The sequence below is a fragment of the Bos grunniens genome, chromosome 3 (assembly GCF_055505025.1).
Source record: "Bos grunniens cultivar Pamir isolate PY7600 chromosome 3, Bosgru_T2T1.0, whole genome shotgun sequence".
Taxonomy (NCBI): Eukaryota; Metazoa; Chordata; class Mammalia; order Artiodactyla; family Bovidae; genus Bos; species Bos grunniens.
The window spans coordinates 100697900-100725850 of NC_141167.1; the positions used below are offsets into that span (position 1 = coordinate 100697900).

Sequence of the window (27951 nt, forward strand, 5' to 3'; positions counted from 1 at the left end):
CATCTCCCTCTCAACCAGCTCCCATGAGACCTTGTCCTCCAAGACTTGGGGAAGGTTTTGTCCTTGCAAGGTGGCCCCTCTTGCCCCATTCTCTTCAGGCTGTAAGAAATTTCAGGCAGTATTTTATTCAGCTCTCTTTGGCAGTGCAGGCCAGTGCCTGTAGGAACTCCACTAGGCTGTCATCCCTGGCCCTCCACAGCACAGGCTGCCCTCCAGCCTCCTCCAGATTCCCTTGGTGGGAAGTGGGGTCGCGGGCCAGACTGAGCACTAGAACCACCTACCTCAGGAGAGAGCCTTCAGGGAAGTGCAGCTGCCCCCTTGGCTTTTGCCAGGCTCTCTGTACCCTGCTAGGATATCATTTTACTTATTTTTTGGTTTCTAACTATATTTTTATGTGTACAGTATATTTTGACTTCTGTATACATTACAGCAAGCTCACCATTAAATAGGTTTACTTTCCGTCTCTTGCCATGCAGTTGACTCTTCTTGCTCACTTTTCCCTCCCCACTTCAGTCTTCCCCTCTGATAACCATTACCTGTTTATATGTTTGTTTTTGAATGGTTCAGATGGTTCATTTTAAAATTTAAAAAAAGATTCCACATGCGGTGAAACTGCATGCTGTTTGTTTTCCTTTGAAAGACATTTCACTTAGCTTAATACCCTCAAGTCTATCCATGTTGCAGCAAATGGTAAGATTTCATCTTTTTTTTTTTAAGGCTGAGAAATCACATGGCTTCCAAACTTCTAAGCATTCCCATAATGTGTGATGTCAGTATGAAATTCCTTCATTTCTGGTTTAAAGGTTTTGTTCTGTTCTCTGAATGTCCTATGTTCATGGATATGTGCCAGATAACTATAGAATAATAAAGGGTGATCAACACAGCACCTTCCATGTTTATGGGCTTAATAAATAAACTACTAATGATAACAGTGCATGGAGTCCCTTGTGACTGTGTGGCAGGGTGAGATAGGAGGAGTAATATCAAGACAGTTATGTCTGGAACAAAGCAGAGTACAAAGTGCCCACAGCACATAGCCATAGAAGGGGCTGGCAGGATGACATCCATGTTATTCCAGATGCTCCAAAAAGTAAATGGTGAGAATTAATTAAACGTGCAAGGACTTCATTAGGGAAAATACCTGTGTGCAAGGAAATAGGAAGGTGCTTGGGAATGATGAGAGATGCCTCAGGTCATGAAGCAAATCTGACTTAGTAAGGAAGAGAAGAGAAGGTGTCCAAGACTGCCTGCCATGAAGTCTAAGTTCATCAAAGTCATTGTGGAGTCACTGAGCCAAAGTCAGCCAATGAAAAGTCTTGTCTCTCCCAGGAGTGGGTCTGCCTTTCCATCCCCACTGCACTCAGTTATTGGCAGGGAGCAGCCCATGGGAGATGCGGCCTCAGAGATAGATTTTAAAGCATAGCTGGGACCTTCAGTCAATTAATGTCTGCATTGGAAGGTCTATAAGGCCATCAGAGCAACCAAGCCCAGGACAGATGTAAGACTACACAAAAGTATTAGTGATTGGTAAGTACAGGGCACAGAAATAAGAACAATGGTAGAACTGTCTCCTCTCCTTCCAGTTCGGTGAAATACTGTCACTCCACCTTCTTTTATTCTACCTTCAATTTAAGCTATAAGTGGCAACAAGGAATTAGTCGACCCATGAGCCACAGATGTGATTACCTCTGTGCCCTGGGCTGATCTCATGAGAGAAATCATCTTGGTGACAGAATCTTGATTGAAACTATTATTTTTCCTCATTTTTCATTATTTTAAATTATGAAAGAATGATAAACACATTTACAGGAGACTTGGAAAATACAGAACAAAGTTACATATATTTCCCCTATATATTATAATTATTTTAAAGTAGATAAATTAGGATTTTTAGTTGGAGTTTCAATATCAAACTCTCAAAAATAGAATAGACAGAAATGTAGAAAGATATAGTAGACCTGAAAAGCACTATGAACCAATTCAACAGAATTATGATTTATACAATTTTCACACAACAGCAGGATACAAATTCTATTCAAGTTCCCATAGACTATAAACTAGGAGTCATTGGAACATATTCAGGGACATAAAACAGGGTATAAAAATTTCATGGTATAAAGGTATTGAAATCATACAGTCTGTCATATATATGACAGACATATATATAAAATAGATATACATATATTTTCTGGTTGTTCAGTTGCTCTGTTGTGTCTGACTCTTTGTGACTCCATGGAGGTGTCTCCCTATACTTCACCATCACCCAGAGCTTGCTCAAACTCATATATCCATTGAGTCGGTGATGTCATCCACCATCTCATCCTCTGTTCTCCCCTTCTCCTCCTGTCTTCAATCTTTCCCAGCATCAGGATCTTTTCCAATGAGTCGGCTCTTTGCATCAGGTGGCCAAAGTATTGGAGTTTCAGCTTCAGCATCAGTCCTTCCAATGAATATTCAAGACTGATCTCCTTTAGGATGGACTGGTTGGATCTCCTTGCAGTCCAAGGGACTCTCAAGAGTCTTCTCCAACACCCCAGTTCAAAAGCATCAATTCTTCAGTACTCAGCTTTCCTTATGGCCCAGCTCTCACATCCATACATGATTACTGGAGAAACCATACTTTGACTAGGCGGACCTTTGTTGGCAAAGTAAAGTCTTTGCTTTTTAATATGCTATCTAGTTTTGTCATAGCTTTTCTATCAAGGAGCAAGTGTCTTTTAATTTCATGGCTGCAGTCACCATCTGCAGTGATTTTGGTATATATGTGTGTGTGTGTGTGTGTGTGTGTATGTGTTAAAAAGAATTTATATAAGGATGTATACACTGCTACATTTAAAATGGATAGCCAACAAAAATCTATTGTATAGCACATGGAACTCTGCACAGTGTTATATGGCAGCCTGGATGGGAAGGGGTTTTGGGGGAGGAGTGGATACATGTATATGTACGGCTGAGTCCTGTTGTTGTTAATTGGCTATACCCCAAAACAAAATAAAAAGTACAAAAAATACAGAGAACATTCATTCTCATAAAAAATAAAGCTTTAATTGAATGTAACAAAAAAGTTACATTTTTCATTAAACTTTTTTTGAATGAGTCTCAAATTCTGTGACAGACTTTTGGTCAAGTTGTTTTCATTAAAAAGTACTGATTTTAAAAACTAATAACTTAAAACTGCCACACACAAAATATATGGTCCACAAAACATTCTCCTTTCCTTCTGAAGGTTTTATAATGCATTTTTATCATTAGCCAGTCTTTTACTATTAAACTTAAATGGCCAATTGAGATGAACAGTTCTGAGACTGTTCTTCCACCACTGATTAAGACTGGGGTGGCAGACTTGGGGGATAATATTCATTTAGCCTTCTGAGCTTTCTGGCAGACTTGGTGACCTTACCAGCTCCATCTGCCTTCTTGTCCACTGCTCTGATGACACCCACAGTGACAGTCTGTCTCATGTTACACACAGCAAAACGGCCCAGGGGAGGATAGTCAGAGAAGCTCTCAAGGCACACAGGCTTGCCAGAAACCGTATGAACAATGACAGCATCACCAGATTTCAAGAATTTAGGGCCATCTTGCAGCTTTTTCCCAGAATGGCAATCAATCTTCTTCTTCAGCTCAGCAAACTTGCAAGCAATGTGAGCTGTGTGACAATCCAGCACAGGTGCATATCCAGCACTGATCTGGCCTGGATGGTTCAAAATAATCACCTGAGCTGGGAAGCCAGCTGCTTCCATTAGTGGGTCATTTTTGCTGTCACCAGCCACACTGACACAACGAACATCTTTGACAGACATGTTCTTGACACCGAAGCCAACATTGTCCCCAGGAAGGGCTTCACTCAATGCTTCAAGGTGCATTTCTACAGACTTCATTTCAGTTGTTACATTGACTGCAAAATGCTGGGCTGGATGAAGCACAAGTTGGAATCAAGATTGCTGGGAGAAATATCAATAACCTTAGATATGCAGATGACACCACCCTTACGGCAGAAAGCGAAGAACTAAAGAGCCTCTTGAAAGTCAAAGAGGAGAGTAAAAAAGCTGGCTTAAAACTCAACATTCAAAAACTTAAAGATTATGGCATCTGGTCCCATCACTTCACCGCAGATAGATGGGGAAACAATGGAATCAGTGACAGACTTTCTTTTCTTGGGCTCCAAAATCACTGCAGATGGTGACTGCAGCCATGAAATTAAAAGATGCTTGCTCCTTGAAAGAAAAGCTATGACAAACCCAGACAGCATATTAAAAAGCAAAGACTTTACTTTGCCAACAAAGGTCTGTCTAGTCAAAGCAATGGTTTTTCCAGTAGTCACGTATGGATGTGAGAGTTATACCATAAAGAAGGCTGAGCACCAAAGAATTGATGCTTTTGAACCATGGTGTTGGAGAAGACTCTTGAGAGTCCCTTGGACTGCAAGGAGATCCAACCAGTCCATCCTAAAGGAAATCAGTCCTGAATATTCATTGCAAGGACTGATGTTGAAGCTGAAACTCCAATACTTTGGCCACCAGATGCAAAGAGCCAACTCATTGGAAAAGATTCTGATACTGGAAAAGACTGAGTGCAAGAGGAGAAGGGGGCAACAGAGGATGGGATGGTCAGATGGCATCACTGACTTAATGGACATGAGTTTGAGCAAGCTCCAGGAGTTGGTGATGGACAGGCAGGCCTGGCATGCTGCAGTCCAGAGGGTTGCAAAGACTCAGACACGACTGAGCGACTGAACTGAACTGACATGTCATCTTATTAATATCAATCCATTCTTAGTTTGAAAAAGATCAAAATAAAATTTACTCTTCTATATATATTAACATATATTATTTCTACCATTTTGAAAATTCAACAACTACTATCTCCAGGCTTGGGGCAACTCTGATCTTCATGATTCTGAGAAGCAGTTTCTGTCACTCTCTCAAATGGTGTTCACCTGGGTCTTGCAAATGGTCTTCATTATAAACATTTAGATTTTAATCCTACTGTATTTTCACATGTGATAGTTTTTTTTCTTTCCAAGCATGTAATCGGGCTCAAGGATCCCACAGGCCCACTCTCCATAGATCTAACTTTCCCCCTACATTGGCCTTTCTGATCTAGTTCTCTAAATAGAGAGAGATAATAGAGGAAATGTATTTTTTGTTTAATCTTTTCTTTGAATTTCAGGCCATTATGGCCTGCACAAATTTTACTTTTTATAGTCATTCAATAAATACATATAAATAATTTTTAAATAATAATTTATTAATCTGATCCATTCATTTAAAGGTAATGTCTGATGCCTCCAAGTTTACACCCACAAACGCTGTTGGATACGACTGGAGAATCTGGAAAACATTCCTGTAGACCCTCCCGGTGTCATGTCACAAGATGTCCTTACCAGAGCCAGAAGAGTGACTCTCAGTGTATGAATGAGGGGTGGTGAGGGACACATCTGAAGCTGACTGTGCAGCACCTGGCGGGGGAGAGACAGAGCTACAGTGAGGTCTGGAGGGATTTAGGGAACTCTCTTCAATGACTGCTCCCAACAGAAACTGACATTTTTTCCCCTCCTTATTCACATGCAACTGGAAGTGTGAAAGTAGAGAGAAAAACACCAAGCTGGTATCCAGTTCACAGCCAGTAACCCTCTGGTTATCTGGGGAAGGGACTTACATGTGAAATGTGAATTTCCCAGTGTGCTTCACTCCTAGAACTTGTGAATCTAAGGACTTGCAGGTGGGACCTCATAAGAAGCAACCTTATCTAGACTGGGCTGTGTGAGTCTGAGCAATTTTTGTACTCTCCACTCTCTGTGATTCTGCAGCTGGGTATTGCTGCAGAAAGGAGGGATATAGAAGTAACCACGTTTGGGTTTTGCCCTGTGTAAGTCTGAAAACTCCAGCTTGCTTCCCTCAAGGCCCTTTTCTTGTTGTAGAGCTGAGGTATGGACTCTGGGTTCTATCCATGGAAGCCAAAGGTATATACTATTTCTGGAAATAAAAACAAATCAGACAAGTCACACATTTGGGTAACAGATGCTTTCAAAGATATACTTCCCTTCACCCACCAAAATTTTGGCCAAACCTGGGAGCCTCATGCACTGGGACAACAGTCTGATGTGGCTGAGTCACTATGGGCCACACCCTCATGTCAATGGCTCCAGTTGTGGAACATAGTCTTTCCCCCTAATTGGCTGCTGCTGTGATGTTGTCAGGGCCCTGGTCACCATATTCCTGATCATGACAAGGGAGAACATTTGGGTAGAAAGTAGAAATACGGTCCATCTGCATGAGAGGGGAGGAGGGTGGCAGGTGGCATCCAGAGCATGTGGTAGTGACATGAAGGTGGGATGTGGTTCTCCCTCTATTGAGGGCACCATGGAAGCCTTGGCTCTACCATCTGACAGTCAGGCCATAAGCCCTCGGGGCAGCACCAAGTAGTCCAGGGAGTTACCAGAATGGGCATCACATTAGATAGCTCTGCGGATAAGAACAGCTTCCCAGGTGGTGCAGTGGTAAAGAATCTGCCTGCCAGTGTAGGAGGCGCAGGTGACGCAGGTTCAGGCCCTGGATCAGGAAGATCCCCTGGAGCAGGAAATTGCAACCCACCATACAACATATTAAAAAGCAGAAACATTACTTTGCCAACAAAGGTCCATCTAGTCAAAGTAATGGTTTTGTAGTCACTTGCAGACAAGTAGTCACTAATGTATGGATGTGAGAGTTGGACCATAAAGAGGGCTGAGTACTGAAGAACTGACACTTTTGAACTGTGGTGTTGGAGAAGACTCTTGAGAGTCCCTTGGACTGCAAGGAGATCCAACCAGTCCATCCTAAAGGAAATCAGTCCTGAATATTCATTGGAAGGACTGATGCTGAAGCTGAAACTCCAATACTTTGGCCACCTGATCCAAAGAGCTGATTCACTGGAAAAGATCCTGATGCTGGGAAAGACTGAAGGCGAGAGGATAAGGGGGCAACAGAGGATGAGATGGTTGGATGGCATCACTGACTCAATGGACATGAGTTTGAGTAGGCTCTGGGAGTTGGTGATGGACAGGGAAGCCTGGGGTGCTGCAGTCCATGGGGTCGCAAAGAGTCAGATGCGACTGAACTGAACTGAACTGAACCAGTATCCTTGTCTGGAGAATCCCATAGACAGAGGAGCCTGCCGGGCTACAGTCCATAGGGTCTCCAAGGAGTCGGACATGACTGAGTGACTGAGCATGCACGCAAGAAGATGAGAACTAGCCCCACCCAGGGCAAGCCACTTAGTGTTTTCATTTATAAAGTAGGGGCAAAAGTGCCTGTCCTGCTTACCTCTCTGGGCTGACTCTGAGGAAGAGTAGGGTAGTGCACACCAGTGTCTTTATAGCTGTGAACCTACATGCCCTGTGAGGCCCCCAGAAGTGGGCAGAGCCGGGAAGTTTGTGTCCTTCCTACCTTTTCCTTGGCCGGCATCGCTGAGCACATACTCCAGCCTCTCCCGCAGGCGGTCATTGATGAATACAGATTCCTCCAGGCGCTGGCGCAGGTTTTGGATCTCAATAAGATTCTTTTCTAGCAGGTCGGCCCCTGTCACATACCACCAAGACATGGGAGAGGTAGGAAATGAGGAAGGCGGATCCCTCATGGGACCCTCTGTAAGATCCCTGCCCATATCCATACTTCTGTCAACTTCCTCCGCTCACCTTGGCACCTGGGAAGCACCAGGCAACTTTGTTTAAAGCGGTCCTAGGCTTTCAATCCCAAGACAGCCCTCTGCTAGGAACTCCATGAGGCCTCCTCCCAGGGAGAATTTGAGTATATCTGAGGGAGATGGACACTGGGCTGGTGAACAAGGGTGAGAAGCCACTAAAGTGCTCCAGGGAGGACTGGCCTAACAATGAGAACGTGTGTCCACCTCCTTTGGTAGAAATCCAGAGGGCATCCCTCTCTACTTCAGACCTCTCTTACCCTACGATCCATGATTGAATAACTTTTAACATTCACCCAGTAAAAGAAACTAAGGCAAATGCATTTGAAATTAGATCAGGCTGTGAATAATGAATGACACTGAATGTTTTCCTTGGGTGAAGAGTGAGGGAAAGAGCCTGGGGAGGTGTCAGGACTTGAAGGAGGAATGAGAGAAGGGAACACTTTCAAGGATGGAAAAAGATGCCCAAAGAGAAGGGTAAAAAGATCAAAAATAGGCTTCACCAGGACATCTTGCTTAGGGCTAGGTTTTTCCTCTGAGAATTTCAAATGTTGTTTTGTTATATTGTCTGCATACTGAAACCAAGCTGCTTCCAAGCAGCTCCTCCACATGGGTGCACCCCTAGCCACCAAGTGCCAGGAGGCCTGGCTCCAAACCCAGTGGCAAAGAATGAGAAGCAGGACTGGCTTATAATTGTATACAAAGTGTGTGTGTCTCTCTCTGTATGTGTGTATAGAAATAGTCTTCCATTCTGCAATAACTCTTGATCTAAGAAGACTTACCTTCCCCTTGGAAGTCTGAACTTAGGATTCTAGAATAGTCCAAAAAATCTAGACCTAAAAGGTTATAGCACAGAAAAAAGGGAACACACAAATGTGAGGGAACTCATCCTCCTTATAGAGTGCCTCAGAATGCCCTTGCCTTCCTTTACTCTCCTGCCCAGAGTGAGCCCCTAGGTAGTGGAAATGAGAGAGGCACATAGAAAGGATCAGCACTGAGCTGGGGCTTCATTCTCTGGCTGACCCATGGGCTATTGCCCCTTCATCTTCTCACCCCCTTCTGTGAGCCAGGGTCTAACTGAGGAACAAAATACCCTCTGGCCAGGAAAGGAATGTGTCTTTTCTGTCAATGGCTGTATTTCACCAACTGCTCCTTTGTTATTTTACCAGAGGGCTTGGAGTTGGGCCGGTCCAAAGAGGAGGAGGAGGATAGGTTCCCGGATGCATTCATCTTCTGAGGCTTCATCTCTTCCCATGGGTGATTGCTGCCATGATGCCCAGGGTCTGGTGTCTCATTCTGCTCTGTGGTGCCACCCAAAGGATAGAAGGGCTGAGCAGATACAGCTTCTGAGTGGTTGCTGGGCAATGAAGCTGAATCAGCAGGAGTGGCTGGGCTGACATCTGTCCAGAAAGGAATATGAGTGAGAAACAAACGGGGAAGTCAGAAATGAAGTGTTTTAACAATAATTATACTGGGTTTAATAGTATCCTCCGAAAATTCATGTCTACCTGGAACCTAGGACTGTGACCTTATTTGAAAATAGAGTCTCTATACATTTAATTAGTTAAAAGGAGATGATACTGGATTAGGGTGGACCTTAAATCCAACATGACCAACGTCTATATAAGAAGAGGAGAGGAGACGGAGATAGGAGATTCACAGGGGAGAAGACCAGGTGACAATGGGGGCAGGGATTGGAGTGATGCATCTTCAAGGCAAAGGATGCTTCCCACAACCATCAAGTCAGGAAGAGGCAAGAAAGAAGGGAGCATGGCTCTGCCTACTTGATTTCAGACTCCTGGTTTTCAGAACTGAGAGAGAACAAATTCTGTTGTTTTAAAACATCCAGTTTGTGATACTTTGTTACAACAGCCTGAGAAAACTGATACAGCAATCCATGGAATGAAGACTAAGGTGAATGACAGTGATCAGTCAATTGCTTAGTATCAGCTAAGAACTCATTTCCCAAGGACTATCAATTTGATCCCAAGGTTCCTGGCACTCCTGGCCTATGATATCAAGAAGCAGTTGCTAGATACAATGTCTGAGGGTCACAGTGCACACAGAGGAAAAGTACAGGGGCCTCTCTCCTCATTCCTTCTAAGATCCTCAAATGCTAGAATGATCCCAGAGAGGTACTTCAGAAATGTCTCCTCCAATTGTAGGAATCACTGCCAATCTTAGAAGTCATGAGAGTAAGGACTCTCAAACTGGTCTGTGAACGTGTGATCTTCTCACCCAACAGTCTATGCCCTTGCCACAAAACAGCGGCTAATCCTTCTTGAGCTTGTTCTGTATTGGGACTGTTGGTAGAAGATGAGGAAGGCAAAATAGCCTTCACTTTTGGCTGATGAGCAGCAAACCTAGACAGAGCAGCCTACTCCTGGTGGCTCCCACTGCTCCTGCCTGAGTTGACTCTGGACACCTTCTGAGGCTGAGGGGGTGTCTGAGGAAGGCAAGTGGTGATTTGCAATCCACCCAGAATGGTTCATGAGAATGTAAAAAGAATTCTTAAGTATAGCTCAGATTGTCTGGCTCCTGTCCAAAGAATGACTGGGGTACAATATTTTTGCACAGGGGATTATAGAACCAAAAAAAAAAAAAAGTGGTATCATACAGCTCAATGATGCTATGAGAACATTTATATCATGTTCTTTGCTGGTTCACTTTAGACAAAAAACCTGGCTGGGTGACAGGGCCATAAATCAGAGGAAAGTTTAAGAGTCTTCTCCTTTCAAGGATTATTATCAAGGGCCACAGAACAGCCAGGTTTCTTCTCTAAGAAGGGTCAGCTGCTAACTCACTTCAGTCGTGTCTGATTCTGTGAGACCCCATAGACAGCAGCCCACCAGGCTCCCCTGTCCCTGGGATTCTCCAGGCAAGAACACTGGAGTGGGTTGCCATTTCCTTCTCCAATGCATGAAAGTGAAAAGTGAAAGTGAAGTCGCTCAGTCGTGTCCGACCCTCAGCGACCCCATGGACTGCAGCCTACCAGGCTCCTCTGTCCATGGGATTTTCCAGCCAAGAGTACTGGAGTGGGGTGCCATGACCTTAAGCAGGGTCAGAGTGAGGTCTTATTTTCCTCAACCAAGCCAAATTCCTTTAGGGAACTGCTTACTTAAATCAGTATCCTTCCCTGACTTACACAATATCAGATGTAACTAACATTGCTGTGAAATAAAGAGTAAGATAGACTATGTTAAGCCTTTAGTTCAAGGCATAACTTAAAGTAGAAACTCAATCAAAATGTGATTCCCAATCTTTTTCCTTTATATTCCCTCCCCAGAAAATCAGCTTACTCTCAGCCAAGGGCATACGAGGTTTCTAGTTGGTCAGCAACAGTGATCAGCATGTTCTTGTCCCATTCTTCCCTTGCCACACAACACGGGAAACATGTCCTACATTGTACATGGAAAGCAGCAGAGACGAGCCTCCTGGGAGGGGAATTAAGTCTCACAGTGACACTGCCACACACCATTTGTGGCACTAGAAATTTTGGCCCCCAAAGAAGGAGTATTGATAAACCATTGCCCCTCTGAGAAAAATGATGACTTCAGGTGGGAAAAAGAAGGGCTTAGTTTCCTTCAGAAAAGACAGAAATAATAGAAAACAAGGCTGATACTTTCTGAGACTGCCACTCCAGTGGTCACATCTCAAATGTGGCCATTCTAACAAGTAGTGGCAGGAATTGCAGGTAAGGAGAAGGTATGTTTGCCCTTTATCTGCTGTCTCTCAGGAAGTGTTGAAGTGAAACCAAATGCCTCTGGGCAGCTGAGTTCAAGGATGCACAACAAATTCCCATCAGCCTCTTGGACAATGTCATGTACATAACAAGGGCAGCCTATTCATTTATAGTGGGCTTCCCTGCTGGTTCAGTGGTAAAGAATCCACCTGCAATGCAGGAGATATAAGAGAGCCGGGTTCAATCCCTGGGTGGAGAAGATCCCCTGGAGAAGGAAATGGCATCCCACTCCAGTACTCTCGCCTAGGAAAACCCATGGACAGAGGAGCCTGTTGGGCTAGAATCCATGGGATCACAAGAGTCGGACATGACTTAGTGACTAAACCACAACCAAAATAAATTTATAAATTTTGTATACGAAATTTATGTGAATGTGAATGTATGTGAATGTATGTGAAAGTATACGTGTATAGAGTCTTGTCTTCTTTGCAGAGGCTAGGCCTTTGTGCTGGGCATAGAGGAAGAAAGAGTAGAATGGGGAAAACACTGGCTCCAGAAGCCTAGACAAAGAGGTGTGCACAGGAGTGACTCCCTCCCAGCTTGGTCCATGACTGCTCAGGCCGCAGTGCAGTGGGCACTCCAAGCTTTAGAGTCAGCCAGGATCATAGTCAATGTTACTCCAAGCTGGACTGCTTCAGTAAGTTCCCTGACCTCACTGAGCCTCAGTGTTCTTAGCTGTGCTGTAAAATCAGGACACCACCACTAATTTAAAAGGATTGCTGTCCTGATTAAATGAGGCAGCATATATATAGTGATCAATAATATGAGCATAATAGATGTTCAATAAATGTGAATTTCTGTCTTCCCTTGACTGCTATACTCAAGAGGAGATATGCTGCTTTGCTTCTCGTGTAAAATGAGAAACAGGAATAGTTACAGGTCAAAATCCATTATGGCTTATTCATGCCTCATTAGAAAAGACCCTGATGCTGGGAAAGATTGAAGGCAGGAGAAGGGGAAGACAGAGGATGAGATGGTTGGATGGCATCACCAACTCAATGGACATGAGTTTGACCAAGTTTCAGGAGATGTTGAAGAAGAGGGAAGCCTAGCGTGCTACAGATCATGGGGTTGCAAAGAGGTGGACACGACTGAGTGACTGAACAACAAAAACAACAACATGCCTAAAATATCCAGAAAAAATAAAAACAAACAGATATAGCCAGGGACTAAGGATGGTTTCCTGGCCCCTGGTTGTTTACTCTGTATGAGTCAGATGCTTTCCTTAGGAAGGAAAGTAAAGGGAATGCTGAGCAGGAGAAAAATGAAGGCTTGATTTTAAACTTATTCTTAAACCAAAGCTACCCAAGGGCCCTCTTTGAGGAAGTCTGGGGAGTGTCATGATGGTGATGGATTCAGTCAGTCCCAGTAACTGATGGTTTAGAGGATATTACAGCTGAATTACTAGAATGATGGGTGGGATCTGTAAATTCACAGATGATAGAGAATATTTAGTGGTGAATAAAAATAGGAAAAAGTAAAAAATATAAATGTAAAAATAAATAAATAATAGGAAAAAATGGGCTTCCCTGGAAGCTCAGATGGTGAAGAATCTGCCTGCAATGCAGGAGACCTGGGTTCGATCCCTGGGTTGGGAAGATCCCCTGGAGAAGGGAATGCCTACATACTCCAGTATTCTTGCCTGGAGAATTCCATGGACAAAGGAGCCTGGTGGGCTACAGTCCATGGGGTTCCAGAGTTGGACCCTACCAAACAACTAACACACACACAAAATAGAAACTGTGGCTCTTTACCCAAAGGAGTTCAGGATCAAAGGTCCAATGTTAATGACATTCGTGTCTGTGGTCTGAAAGGTGACATGACTGTGTTGTAGGTATGAGGGAGCATTTGTCCCCTCCCCTTCCCAACTATGACCCCTCCCCTCAAATCCAGCACCACGTATGTGCCTGAGGGGGGTCTGGTGGCTAATGAAGTGTGGCACTAGGAATGAAGAAAAGCTATCTGACACCCCTGAAGCCTGTGCTCGGCACTGAATCCCTGACCTGTGCTCAATCAGGCATGTCACAGTAGGTCTGCAGCCTGTGGATGCCACGATGCCGCCTCTTGGTCTAGACAAATAAGCAAGCGCCCAGAAACTGGAGGATGTCTGGGTACTTACTGGCCATGTCCACTGCAGGGCGCACTTTCTGCTCATCGAGCAGCAGGTAGGTGCTGCTAGGGGAGTGATGGGCGGTGGACTGGGCATGGATGCTGGAGCAGGTCTGGGGCCAAGTCTGTGGCTGGGCATCCTGCTGGGTCTGCAGGACTTCTGTCTTCTTACCCATCTTCTGCTTCTCCCTTAAGATACTAGGAAGTAAGAAAGACAGAGGAAAAGTTAAAGTCACCCAAACATCACAGTTATACTGATCTAAGGGCTTAGAGGAGAGACCCCAGGAGTCAAGGAGGTTGTTCCTTCAGAGAAGAAGCCAAACAATCCATTTATATTGGGGGGTAGAGAGTTGGGAGGCAGGGAGAACAACAGTATCCAGTGCCTTGGCCACAAACATCCTGAGAAAGAGAGAAGACCCGTCAGGCTCTTTAACACTTTGACAAGACACCCAGAGGCCCATGAGAGCTCAACATACCCTGTGACATAATCCATTAAATAGTATTTGTGGTGGCCCATTTAAAACTGCTTCCTGAGGCAATACTCCCCTCTAGGTGTCTTGTAGTTTCCAGACCTCTGTGGCTTCCCTGGTGGCTCAGTTGGGAAAAAATCTGCCTGCGATATGGGAGACCTGGATTTGATTCCTGGGTTGGGGAGATCCCCTGGATGAAGGGAATGGCTACCCACTCCGTTATTCTGGCCTGGAGAATTCCATGGACAGAGGAGCCTGGCGGGCTACAGTCCATGGGATCATAAAGGGCTGGACACAGAGTCAGACACAACTGAGTGACTTCTACTTTCCCTAGTCATACATAATATAAATCTATGTCATACTTATAATATAAATCTTTTTTGTTTGAAAGAAATTTGTAGCCATTCAACATCTGCCAGCACTTGTTGGGTCACTCTTAAAGATTTCAGATATGATCTCACTCCAGGTTTTAAAGATCTAGGGGAGACCAGAGGTGATCCCTGGGAGGATGGGAGACTCCTAAGACTGGAGAGTTAGGCTAAATTACTACATTATTAAATGAGTGAATTAATATGAGCCTTGGAACCAGAAGAATAATAAACTAAAAAAACAGGAAATGAGACCACCTTGTCACTAAGGACACACAATGGTTTGATGGTATAATCAGTTGTTTGGTTTTCATGGGGTGAGAGAGCTGATGCTCTGCTGATCTTCTGGCCCTTGCTCTGGATTCTTGACTAGATTTTATCTTTCATAGCCCCTGAAAATTTGGAGTTACCTGAGTCTCTTCAGCACCTGTTCTCTTTGATTCTTCTTACTTATACAGTCATCTGAAATCCAATTGAGAAGAGGAGCAGTCTTACTTTAAACAGCTCTCATTTACCAAATACAAGCACACACTGGGTTCTTTCTCTGGGGTCAGAGACACATAGCTGCTTGATGCTCAAGTACAGGCTTCTCTGAATTTTTTCGCGAGACACTGGGTTGAGTGTTTAGAGAGCATGTCTGGCAAACTTTCCTGAACCCACCTCAAAGATCATCAGTCATCTCTACTTGCTCTGCTCTGAGTCAGAGTAAAACATTGAAAATGTCTCTTTTCCCACAGATCATGGGGTACTTGTCCAGCTGGCCTCTCGATCACCCTGGCCAGAGCCTCCCAGTCCTGCTATGGGGTGGGTTCCCAGTCCTGTGTCTGTGTGTCCCATCAGTTTTCATGCAGAACCTGTCTCCAGAGAGGTGACAGCCACCCTGTCCCACCTCTGCATCTGCCATCAGAAGCCTGCACAATGGCCTCAAACCAGCTCTTACTATGTGCCCTCAGGTCTCTAGGCAATATTCTGTGTAACTGGCTTCTGAAATAATAAACATCCCCACAAAAGGCACTTATACATAGAGTGCCTAGACCATTCCCAGGGACTTCCCTGGCAGTCCAGTGGTTAAGACTTCACTTTCCAATGCAGGGGGTGTGTGTTTGATCCGTGGTCAGGGAACTAAGATCCCTCATGCTTCATGATCAAAAAACCGAAACATACAAAAAAAACCAGTATTCTAAACAATTTCCAAATCAGCATGATTCGCTTATCATTCTTTTCAAGTGCACTGATTAATATTGTTTATTTGATCCTAAGAACAATCATGCAAGAATTAGGGGCTTGTATTATTTGATCTAAATTTTTTTAGGTGAGGAAACAGATATCAAAATAAATATAAACATGTCCAGAACTAGCAATGAACACATACAAGCTAGAGCAGAAGTCTTTAGATTCCTAGTTTAGGACTCTTTTCATAGCAACCAGCTGCCCCATTCCACCTCTCTTTCTACCAATTAGTTTCAGATACATGCTGTCACCCCCAGTGATGCCTCCTGCCATAGCGGCCATACTCCATGAGACACAGAGTAGCTGGTAATCATCATGGCATTCCCAAGCCTGTGTGCCTCTCTGTTGCTTCTCACCAGCCAGCCCCGATTCTGCCATGGCCCCAAGATGGTGATTACAGAACAGGACACCAGATTGAAATGTCACTTGTGAATGCGTGTAGGTCTGGGGGTGTGAATGGGGGAGGGACTAAGGGCCCTCCTGAACCCCAGGGCTGGCTTACCTGTGTTGAACCTGCTGGCAAGCCTCTCTGCCAGCTGGCTGCCCTTGGCCAGCTGCTCACGGAAATGCTGTTCCACGTTATAGTCAATCTTCCTACTGCTGAGGAGCTCTTCAAAGGTCTTCACTGCGTTCTGGACATGTTGGATGAGAAGGGAAGAGACAGCCCTCCCAATCCTTATCTTTTCCCGCAGGTGGGTCAACTCTCGAGCTTGATCCTGGATCAAGGAATATTTCCTAAAGTGGGAAGTGATAAAGGTAGAAAGGGGTGACTGATAGATTATGGTGCTTCAGCAGAAGGTGCTTTGAGAATTTCACCAGTAGAATCCCCACGTGGAACTCTAGCTGGTGTTTAGTGATGGGAATGTGGTAAAGGGAATGAAGGAAGGAAAATAAGAGAGTGTCGCTGGGTAAAAGATTCCTTCTAAGATCATCTTTTCCCTTGCTCCCATACTTCTAAAAATGGTTTTCTTCTCTAGTTCTACTTTATCAATTAATTAATTAATTGGAGTATAATCATTTTACAATGCTGTGATAGTTTCTGCTGTACAACAGGGTGAATCAGCTATGTGTATCACATATCCCCTCCCTCTTGAGCCTCCCTCCCACCCTTCTGGGTCATCCCAGAGCACTGAGCTGGGCGGCCTGTGCTGTACAGTAGCTTCCCACTAGCATCCATTTTACATGGTAATGTACATGTCAGTGCTACTCACTCAATTCGTCCCACCCTCTTCTTCCCACTCTGGGTCTACGTGTCTGTTTTCAACATCTGCATCTTTATTCCTGCCCTGAAAATAGGTTTATCTGTACCATTTTTCTAGATTCCATATATGTGTGTTAATATACAATATTTGTTTTTCTGACTTACTTTACTCTGTATGACAGACTCTAGATCCATCCATATCACTAAAAATGACCAAATGTCATTCCTTTATATGGCTGAGCAATATTCTATTGAATATATGTACCACATCTTTATCTATTCATCTGTCAGTGGACATTTAGGCTGCTTCCATGTCTTGGCTATTGTAAACAGTGCTGCAATGAACATTGGGGTACATGTGTCTTTTTGAGCTATGGTTTTCTCAGGGTATATGCCCAGTAGTGGGACTGCTGGGTCATATGGTAGTTTCATTTTTAGTTTCCTAAGGCACCTCCATACTGTTTCTCCATAGTTGTTGTATCAATTTACATTCCCACCAATACCACGAGAAGGTTTTCTTTCCTACACACCCTCTCCAGCATTTATTTTTTGTAGATTTTTTCATGATGGCCACTCTGACCAGTGTGAGGTAATACCTTATTATAGCTTGATTTACATTTCTCTAATAATTAGCAATGTTTAGCATCTTCTCATGTGTTTGTTGGCAATCTGTATGTCTTCTTTGGAGAAATGTCTATTTAGGTATTCTGCCCATTTTTCAATGACATCATTTTCATCTTGGAACTGCCAATTAAAACAAGAGTAAGCTACTACTAAATGCAAATAAAAACTATAATAAGGTATCACCTCACACTGGTCAGAGTGGTCATCATGAAAAAAAGTCTACAAACAGTAAGCTATTACTAGGGGCTTCCCTGGTGGCTCAGACAGTAAATATTCTGCCTGCAATGTGGGAGACCTGGGTTTGATCCCTGGGTTGGGAAGATCCCCTGGAGAAGAGAATGGCTACCCACTCCAGTATTCTGGCCTGGAGAATTCCATGGACTATAAAGTCCATGGGGTCACAAAGAGTCGGACATGACTGAGTAGCTTTCACTTTCACTAAGCTACTACTATACATCTGTTAGAATGGTGCCCATACAGAACACTGATAGTACTAAATGCTGGTGAGGATGTGAAGCCACAGATATTCTCATTTAGAGCTGGTGGGAATGCAAAATGCTATTTATAGCTATCTTTGAAGACAGTTTGACAATTTCTTACAAAATTAAACATATTCCTACATATGACCCAGTAACTGCATCCCTCACTGTTTACCCAAATTAGATGAAAATTTATGTCCACATCAAAATCTGCACACAATGTTTACAGCAGCTTTATTCAAAATTGTGAAAACTTGGGAGCAACCAAGATGTTCCTCAGTAGGTGAACAGATAAATAGACTGTGGTACATCCAGAAAATGGAATATTTTTTGGTTCTTAAATGTGCAAACTATTAAAAGACATGGATGAATCTTAAATGCATATTACTAATTGAAAGAAGCCAGTCTGAAAAAGCTACATAGCATATGATTGCTACTATATGACATTCTGGAAAAGCCAAAACTGTAGTTACAGTAAAAAGACCAGTGGTTCCCAGGGATTAGAAGGCAGAGAAGGATGAGTAGGTGGAGCACAGAGTACTTTTAGGGCAGTGAACACTCATTCTATATGATACTGTAACGATGGATGCATGTCATTATACTCATGTCAAAACCCATAGAATGTACAAGACCAAGGATGAACCCGAACGTAAACTATTGACTTTGAGTGATAATGATTTTCATGGACTGCAACAAATATCAACAAATACACCACTATGGTACAGGAAGTTGATACTAGAGGAAGAGGCTATGCATGTGCAGGGACAAGGATAGGTAGATGGGGACTCTTTGTACTTTCTGCTCAATTTTGCTCTGACCATCCTGTTCTGAAAACAAAGTCTACTTTTAAAAAAGAATGATTGTGAGAATATAAAAATTTTAAATGCATTTGACAAAGTGGGTGGAGCTCTGTGAACTGAGAGCCCAGCATTTTGATATTATTTCTGCCAAAGTCCACTGTACAATTGTGAGCAAGCAACTATATCTTTGGGCCTTGGTGTTCTCAGTTCTAAAATAATTCTCAAGTTATTTTAGCTCTAACATTATTTTCTGGGTCAGTGAAATTTAAGTGTTACATATTAACAGAGATTCAATGGAGTATGAACCTTCAAAGCCTGAACCACCTTCAAAGCTGATCCTCAACCACTAAGCAAGTTAGTGATGATTTAGTACTTCAGTAACTGATGCTCACAGGTAATTATATAACAGATTAATTCTATACTAATTGAATGTCTTTGAAAAGTTTTAGGAAAATGGCCATTAAATACAGACTGACAAATCTAGCGATCAGGCCATTATTTGGCAATTTTGTAAGCTTATTTTTGAAATTGAGCTAATCACAGTGTAGTGCATACAGAAATGGAAATATAAGATTGTACTCATGGAAGTTATATAATGTCGTAAACTGATGGCACCTCAACAAAAAATAAGTTTAAAAAATTAAGCTTATACAAATTGCTATTCTAGAAACCAGGGATGTGAGCTTCTGAAGAGAATGGAGTAGAGATGGAGGAGCCTCTGTATAATTCCACCTCTTCAGCACTAATTTGGGTCAACTTTTCACCATCAACACATATGAGGTAATAGGAGATTCTTATGTGCTCCCATCAATGCAGAAGAGACACCACTCACATGACTGGAAGGGCTCCATGAAATCTCAAGTATCCATGAGATCATATATTTGGTGTATATATGTATTGTTAGGCTTCCCTGGTGGCTCAGTGGTAAAGAAACTGCCTACCAATGCAGGAGATGCAAAAGATTCAGGTTTGATCCCTGGGTCGGGAAGATCCCCTGGAGAAGGAAATGGCAACCCACCCCAGTATTCTTGCCCGGGAAATCCCATGGACAGAAGAGCCTGGCAGGCTACAGTCCAAGGGGTCGCAGAAGAGTCAGACACAACTTGGCGACTAAACAACAACAACATGCATTGTTAATTAGGATAAAACCAAATTTCTCTGAATAATATAAAGTAATTAAAATAAAAATACTATAGACTTTTCTCTAAAAAATTTCCAGGCTGGTCTTAAGAGAAAGTCCTACAGTTAAGGTACACAGCTTGAATACAGACCCTGAAAGCTGCTATAACAGTCTCTGAAACAGAGAGTCTCTTACTCGCTGTAGGACATAGAGGAGAATCTGGCTTTCTCAGGCTGAGTCTTCTGCTCTTTCACTCTCCTCTCAGAAGGTCCCTTCTTCTCCAAGGGCTGATGCATCCCAGGCTTCAGTTGGAGCATTTTCTCACAAAGAAACCTCTTGCTGCCTCCTTCAAAAGGAAAAAGAGAAGAAATGCATCTGGGTATCCACAATGACTAGCCTCTCCTCCACATCTCCCTAGAGGAATCAAAACAAAATAATGGTTTAAAAAGGTTGGATTATAAGAAGGGTCCCCCAGGAGCATAAAAATCACAAGAGCAGAAGCTACAAGGAAGTAAAACAATGAAACCTACAATGTGCTCCCTTGAAGAGTTCTTTATCAGCCATGAGAACCATGGTGATCCACTGGGATTGAGAAAAGATGCAGCAAGTAGGGGTAGATGCTGTTATAAGGAAGAAGAGGAGGGTTCAGAGAAATATTAGCATTGAAAACAAGCAAACAATGAAGTAAACACATGAAAACAAGTGGGCTTTAAACTGGGCTAGAGGAAGAGTATTTTTGATTCATACAGTTGAGACACAGTTCCTTGGGAGTGTCCCCTCAGAAACCAGAAAGCCTTTCTATCATCCCTAACTTCTGACAACTATGTGGGCAGAAACAAAGTTTGAGATGTCAGAGTTCAAATCTATTTTGAGTAACTGGGACTCAACAATTGCACCATGATAAGAGTATCTGGTGGCAAATTGTAATCATACATAGAATGTGGAGGTAGCTACAAAACCCCAGGAAGCCTTGCCTCCTGATGGCCTGCTACACTCAACACAAGGCTGTTTCTCTCTGGATATCTCTATCAATAAAGACCACTTCTCTCACTAGCCAGTTTTAATATCTGTGTATTCTTTTGCTGATACTACCAATCAATCACTCTTGCCTCATAGCTCAGTTGGTAAAGAATCTGCTTGCAATGCAGGAGACCCTGATTCGATTCCAGGGTTGGGAAATTCCACAAGCCATGTGGTGTGGCCTAAATAAATAAATAATTAAAAAAAAAAACGCCAAACAATAATATTTTCTCAATACCTTTTATTTTCTCGAAGATAGGTTCAATGAAAACAACTCTTGCGGCTTTTCTTAAATGAGTTTTTTAAGACTTCTAGTGATTCTTACCATTTCTGTTTGGGAACTCTCCAGATTTTGCTTTTTAATATTCTTCTAAGAACATAGTAATCAAAAGCTGGAGTTTATGTTCTGACTAATAAATTCAGCATAATAATTTTTCATTAATCACAATCTTTTTATTCCATAATTATTAATATATCCCAAAGCAAAGCAATGTTGGGTTTCTTTCCCTTGAAGTAGGGATACATGCAGAGGGTTTCATTTAACAAGAAGTCAATTTTAACTTTCCAAACTACCACTCTCACCCAACTTTGCTATCTACAGAAGATTGTTTTTGCTTTTAAAAAAAAATCTGTATAAACATTATACTACTAATGTCTGTTTTCAATTGAATTCTGGATCTACAAGTTACTTTCCACTTTATCATGGCCCTTAAAATATTTTATCTCCTTTAATATAATTAATGGATACTTTATGTTGGTGCTGATTTTAAAAATCTAACATATGTATTTATTCTTCCACTTAGGTCTTAATAGAGTTGCCTGGGCTGCCAAAAAGCCTATTGAAAATGCCCCTTGACAGAACCCAGTAAGATCTAGGCCATAGCAATTTGACTTGAGATGGTACAAACCAGGCTGGTACAGGTGTATGGTAATGTACAATGTGCTGCTTTTCATTAGGAATCGCCAATATTCTAGCACCAACATTAGAGGGTATTCAATGTCAAAGTACATTAAAAGATAAGAAATTCTCATGGGCCTCACTTCAACAGTTTAATTCACTCATCAGAAAGGAGAGTCATAGCTATGAAACAGAAAGTGGTGTTAAACTTTTTTAACACCACAGGCTAACACCACCTAGCATCTGTGTGACAGTGGTTCATTATAAACAACCTTGTTACTATTTTCTTTTTGGGGTGGACAGTACTTTTCTGTTTTTAAATTGATGTATAGTTGGCCACCTGATGCAAAGAGCAGACTCACTGGAAAAGACCTTGATGCTGGGAAAGACCAATGACAAAAGGAGATGTGTGTTAGTCGCTCAGGTCATGACTCACTCTTTGCAACCCTGTCAGGCTCTTCTGTCCATGGGATTCTCCAGGCAAGAAGACTGGAGTGGGTTGCCATTTCCTTCTTCAGGGGATCTTCCCAACCCAGAGATCAAACCCGTGTCTCCTGCATTGCAGGTGGATGCTCTACCATATGAGCTAGGAGGTGGCAAAGGATGAGATGGTCAGATAGCATCACCAACTCAAAGGACATGAATTTGAGCAAACTCCAATAGATAGTGGAGGGCAGAGGAGCCCAGTATGCTGCAGTCCATGGGGTTGCAGAGTCGGAACTAGAGACTGAAGAACAACATTATTACAGTTTTGAACAGTAATATTCATTTGATTTACTTACGTATTAAACCTATTCAATATTTTTCAACCCATGTCCTTCATTTCCATGTTTCGCTTGGGATCACTTAGTGAAAGTAAAAGTGTCCCACTCTTTGGGATCCCATGGATTGAAGCCCTCCAGGCTCCTCTGTCCATGGAATTCTCTGGGCAAGAATACTGGAGTGGGGCACCATTCCCCTTCTCCAGGGCATCTGCCTGGCCCAGGGATTGAACCTGAGTCTCTTGCATTGCAGGCAGATTATTTACTGTCTGAGCCACCAGGGAAACCTCTGGGATCACCTAACTTCTGCCCAAAAAACTACCTTCTGTATTTCCTCTAGTGAAGGTATGCTGCTTATCTGGAAAGGCCTTTATTTCACCTTCCCTTTGAAGGATATTTTGTCAGGGACTAAATTGTAGATTGGAAATTATAGCATTTTAGTTCTTTAATAATGATTACAATGTGAATTTTTTTTCTTTTGGACATTTCTATGATGTTTCTGTTTGCCTTTGATTTTCGGCAGTTTCTCAGCCATGTACCTAGATGTGGCTCTCATTTTTATCCTGTTTGTAGTTGGTAGAATTTCTTATATATTTGGCTTCCTAGCTCATTAGTTATTTTTTTCATTGACTGTTACATTTTATAAAATTGTTTTCAATCCACATTCCATCTCCTACCATGTGGTACTTTGCCCTTTATAACATGATCTATGTTCTTTTTATTAAATTTATTTTTAGTTGAAGGATAATTGCTTTACAATGTTGGTTTGATTTTTGCCACACACCAACGTGAATTAGCCATAGGTGTATATATGTCCCCTTCCTCTTGAACCTCCTTTTCACCTCCCACCCCTCTGGGTTGTTATAGAGCCCCAATTTGAGTTCTGAGTCACGCAGCAAATTTCCATTGCCTTTCTATTTTATGTTTTTCTAGTAGTCAAATATGGATGTGAGAGTTGCTCTATAAAGAAAGCTGAGCGCCGAAGAACTGATGCTTTTGAACTGGTGTTGGAGAAGACTCTTGAGAGTCCCTTGGACTGCAAGGAGATCCAACCAGTCCATTCTAAAGGAGATCAGTCCTGGGTGTTCACTGGAAGGACTGATGCTGAAGCTGAAACTCCAATACTTTGGCCACCTGATGTGAAGTACTGACTCATTAGAAAAGATCCCGGTGCTGGGAAAGATTGAAGGCAGGAGGAGAAGGGGACGACAGAGGATGAGATGTTGGATGGCATCACCGACTCAATGGACATGAGTCTGAGCAAGTTCCAGGAGTTGGTGGTGGACAGGGAAGCTTGGCGTGCTGCAATCCATGGGGTCACAAAGAGTCGAACATGACTGAGCAACTGATCTGAACTGACTGGTGCAGCATGCAGTAGCAGAGCTTGGACTGGTTACCATTACTTGATATGACTATCTCCAATTTCAATCCAAAACCATAAGGTTCTTTTTCAACTCTTCCCATTTCATATTTTTGTCCTCCTTCTTCCAAGTTGATAACCTTGATTCCTGACAATATCAACATTTTTACTAATTTCTCTATCTCACAACACTAGACACCTTCAGAATTATTATACCAGTTCTGCAACCAACCTCTTAAGAGTTCCTTGGACAGTAAGGACATCAAAGCAGTCAATCCTGAAGGAAGTCAACTCTGAATAGTCATTGGAAGGACTGATGCTGAAGCTCCAATACTTTGGACACATGATGCAAAGAGCTGACTCATTGGAAAAGACCCTGATGCTGGGAAAGATTTAGGGCAGGAGAAGGGGGTGACAGAGGATGAGATGGTTGGATGGCATTACTGACTCAATGGACATGAGCTGCAGCAATCTCCAGGAGATACTGAAGGACAGGGAAGCTTGTTGTGCTTCACTTCATGGGGTTGCAAAGAGCTGGACGTAACTTAGCAACTGAACAACCACAACGATGACCAACCTTAAACGTATCAAGTAAAAGTTCACGATGTCCTTGGGATATACCCCACTATGAGTTTATAGACAAGCATGCGTTCAAATTTTATTTGAATTAATTATATTCTATGTGGTTATATTATCATTTAATGCATAATTAAATTCATTTATTCTGCTTTTATTTTTTTAGTTTTAAGATTAGCTTTTTTATCCTCTTTCAGAATATGTAAAACAGTGACACGGTTAAAAAATGAAAACTGTATTAAGATTACACTTAGAAAAAAGCCTCACCCATCTCCATTTCAGCTGAAACGCCAATACTTTGGCCATCTGGTGCGAAGAACTGACTTATTTGAAAAGACCCTGATGCTGGGAAAGATTGAAGGCAGGAGGAGAAGGGGGTGACAGAAAATTAGATGGTTGGATGGCATCACCGACTCAATGGACATGAGTTTGAGTAAACTCTGGGAGTTGGTGATAGACAGGGAGGCCTGGTGTGCTGCAGTCCACAGGGTCGCAAAGAGCCAGACACGACTGAGCAACTGAACTAAACTGAACTCCCCATCCCTGATCCCAAGAGATTACCCAAAGTGCTGCTACTTTTCTCCCCCCTCTTTAGCATCTGCCCTCTACCTAGCTTCTCAGCCTCTTGTTCCTTGCCAAAACTTGGCAAATGCCCTGAGGGGCAAAGGCAGAGAATTAGTTTCCTTCCAATGAGGCTCTCTCTAGAACTGGCTCTGTGTGTCCTGACTGCATTGGTAGTTTTCCAAAGACTTCAAATAGAATTCCTTTAAATCAGATTTTATCTACTTGTTTTCAGAGTGTGTGCTGGTTTGCTACAGATACTCCATAACTGAAAGAGGAAATCTACAAATTTCAGGTAAATTAAATTTTCCTACTTTGATTCCTTAAGAACAACAAAAAATAAGGGGTCTCTGATACATACTTGGATTTTTCTTATATTTGGGTAAGTCTGATTTGGCTCCTGCATTGCAGGTGGGTCGGGGCTTCCCTAGTGGCTCAGTGGTAAAGAATCCCCCTGCAATGCAGGAGACTCAGGTTCGATCCCTGGATTGGGACGATCCCCTGCAGAAGGGAAATGGCAACCCACTCCAGTATTCTTAGTGACTAAACAACAAGTCTGGTTGTATACTAAAAGCACTTCCTAGAATCACGTGCAAAAGATTTTCTACCATGAGCTGAAAAGTCATTATGCCTGCATAGAAGTCCAAGAATTTGATGAAATTTGATCCAGTTCCTTGCTGAGCTGTCTGCCCTTTAGTTAGATCACTATCAAACCTTGCCAATAACCAGTTTTCCTGGTCACTAATATGCAGGAGAAGAGGCCAGCCAAACCATTAGACATCCTTAATTTATTCCAGGGAATGTTGAAAGTCAGCAGTGGTATAGTTAGAAGTGGAAATAAAAGGCTTAATAATAATAACAAAAATAACAGCTTTCTTGGAGCTTTACTGTGTGACCAGCACCATTCCTCAGTGCTTTACTATGTAATAATTTATTAAGTCCACATAACTCTGAAACATAGTGTAGGATTTTACCACCCTCTTGTTGCAGAGGAAAACAGTGAAGCAGTAAAAGGCCGAGCTAACCTTTTAAGGGTCCCACCACTACGATGATGGGACCCAGCACTCAGACCCAGGCAGAGCCCTTCTCCTTGGCCATCATGCTCAGTGAGAAGGCTTCACTAAGATTTGCATCTCTTCCTTCTTGTTCCACCTCCAAGATTTCAAAGAAAAAAAGAAGACTGAAAGGAAGGCTTATGAAACATTTAGCCTAATTAACAAAATAAGGAAGAGAAGAAAGTAAATAAAAACCATTTAATCTACCCCAAAACAGACTACATGGTTCCAGAGATGATGTGATCATATCTCCCAACCAGAAGTATTTATGGATCTTGATTCTCCTGATCTGAAACAAGGGAGTTCCCTAGAGAGGCTCCTAGAAAAAAGGGTTAACAGTGTCTTTTATGTTCAAAGGGTAGAGGGGACAGCTGAGCACCTCTTCTTGACTTAAAGAGGCAGTGCTCCTAAAGGGACAAGGAGAAGGGAGAATATCCCATAAAAAATGAGACAAATTCATGCTTTTCTAAGTTCATTAATGACATAACCCTTTCATATTTAGCCATATCCATGTACCTTTATTGGGGTTTCCCTAATGGCTCAGTGGTAAAGAATCCACCTGCCACTGGGGAGAGACAGGAGAGGTAGGTTCCATTCCTGGGTCAGTATGATCCCCTGGAGAAGGAAATGGCAACCCACTCCAGTATTCTTGCCTTGAAATTTCTGTGGACAGAGGAGCCCGGCAGGCTGCAGTCCATGGGGTTGCAGAGTCAGACACAACTGAGTGACTGAGCATGCACGTGAACCTTTATCATTGAAAACTTAATGCTTTCTTTACAGTGATTCACATTTTTTTCTTACTCTACTTTTTGGCTTGTTAGGTCATTTAACACGTCTTTGTTTATTTTCAAGTCCTTGTGTAATAGTCCAGCATCAAGGCCACCCGAGAGTTGTCTTTTTGTTGTTGTTCAGACGCTGTCATGTCCAGCTCTTTGCAACCCCATGGATTGCAGCATGCCAGGCTCCTCTGTCTTCCACTGTCTCCCAGAGTTTGTGCAAATTCATGTCCATTAAATTGGTCATCTCTTTTTCTTTTGATTATATGTCACTTTTTGCTTCACTATGCCTCCAGTAACTTACTAATATGTGTCAGACAGTGTGTTTGGCAGTGTAGAGACAGAAGCAAATATTTACTCTCCAGTATGAATATGCAAGAAGCAACAGTTAGAACCCTGTATGGAACAACTGATTGGTTCAAGATCGAGAAAGGTGTACGTCTGCTGTCACCCTGTTTGTTTAACCTATATGCTGAGCACACCATAAGAAATGCCAGGCTGGATGAGTTACAAGCTGGAATCAAGATAGGTGGGAGAAACATCAACAACCTCAGATATGTGGATGATACCCTCTAATGGCAGAAAGTGAAGAGGAACTGATGCAAAGAGCTGACTCATTGGAAAAGACCTTGATGCTGGGAAAGATTGAGGGCAGGAGGAGAAGGGGACAACAGAGGATGAGATGGTTGAATGGCATCACTGACTCAATGGACATGGGTTTGGGTGAACTCTGGGAGTTGGTGATGGACAGGGAGGCCTGGCATGCGGCGGTTCATGGGGTCACAAAGAGTCGGACACAACTGGGTGACTGAACAACAACAATAATGAACATGCAAAGAAATAGAGGAAAACAACAGAAAGGGTAAGCCTAGAGATCTATTCAAGAAAAGTAGAAATATCAAAGGAATATTCCATCCAAAGATGGGCATAATAAAGGACAGAAATGGTAAAGACCTAATAGAAGCAGAAGAGATCAATATGAATACACGGAAGAACTGTATAAAAAAGACCTTAATGACTCAGATAACCACCATGGTGCAGTCTCTCACTCAGAGCCAGACATTCTGGAGTGTGAAGTCAAGCGGGCCTTAGGAAGCACTGCTGCCAATAAAGCTAGT

General features: G+C 42.7%; 1 protein-coding gene and 1 pseudogene across 31 annotated transcripts in view; both read right to left on the reverse strand.

Annotated features, from left to right (window-relative positions):
- Positions 1-3023: 3023 nt before the first annotated feature.
- On the reverse strand, positions 3024-4018 carry LOC147376366 (elongation factor 1-alpha 1 pseudogene; annotated as a pseudogene). The gene has a single exon (XR_015160927.1). The product of XR_015160927.1 is annotated as an elongation factor 1-alpha 1 pseudogene (transcript).
- A 1211-nt stretch (positions 4019-5229) lies between these two features.
- Positions 5230-27951, reverse strand: part of LOC147376367 (myomegalin-like) — a 65625-nt gene continuing 42903 nt past the window's right edge. For 5 of the 30 annotated variants that reach the window (XM_086392330.1, XM_086392328.1, XM_086392322.1 and 2 more), the window contains exons 2-8: positions 20022-20172; positions 16105-16337; positions 14783-14834; positions 13545-13732; positions 8850-9083; positions 7431-7562; positions 5230-5461 (exon numbers count right to left, since the gene is read on the reverse strand). In XM_086392330.1, coding sequence (XP_086248456.1) covers positions 5370-5461; positions 7431-7562; positions 8850-9083; positions 13545-13732; positions 14783-14834; positions 16105-16337; positions 20022-20143 — 1053 coding nt within the window. In that variant the 5' untranslated portion in view covers positions 20144-20172 and the 3' untranslated portion in view covers positions 5230-5369. Of the gene's footprint in view, positions 6573-7430; positions 7563-8849; positions 9084-13544; positions 13733-14782; positions 14835-16104; positions 16338-20021; positions 20241-20356; positions 20447-22180; positions 22331-27951 lie in introns of all 30 variants that reach the window. The other 25 variants (XM_086392339.1, XM_086392341.1, XM_086392337.1 and 22 more) reach the window with 11 other exon arrangements.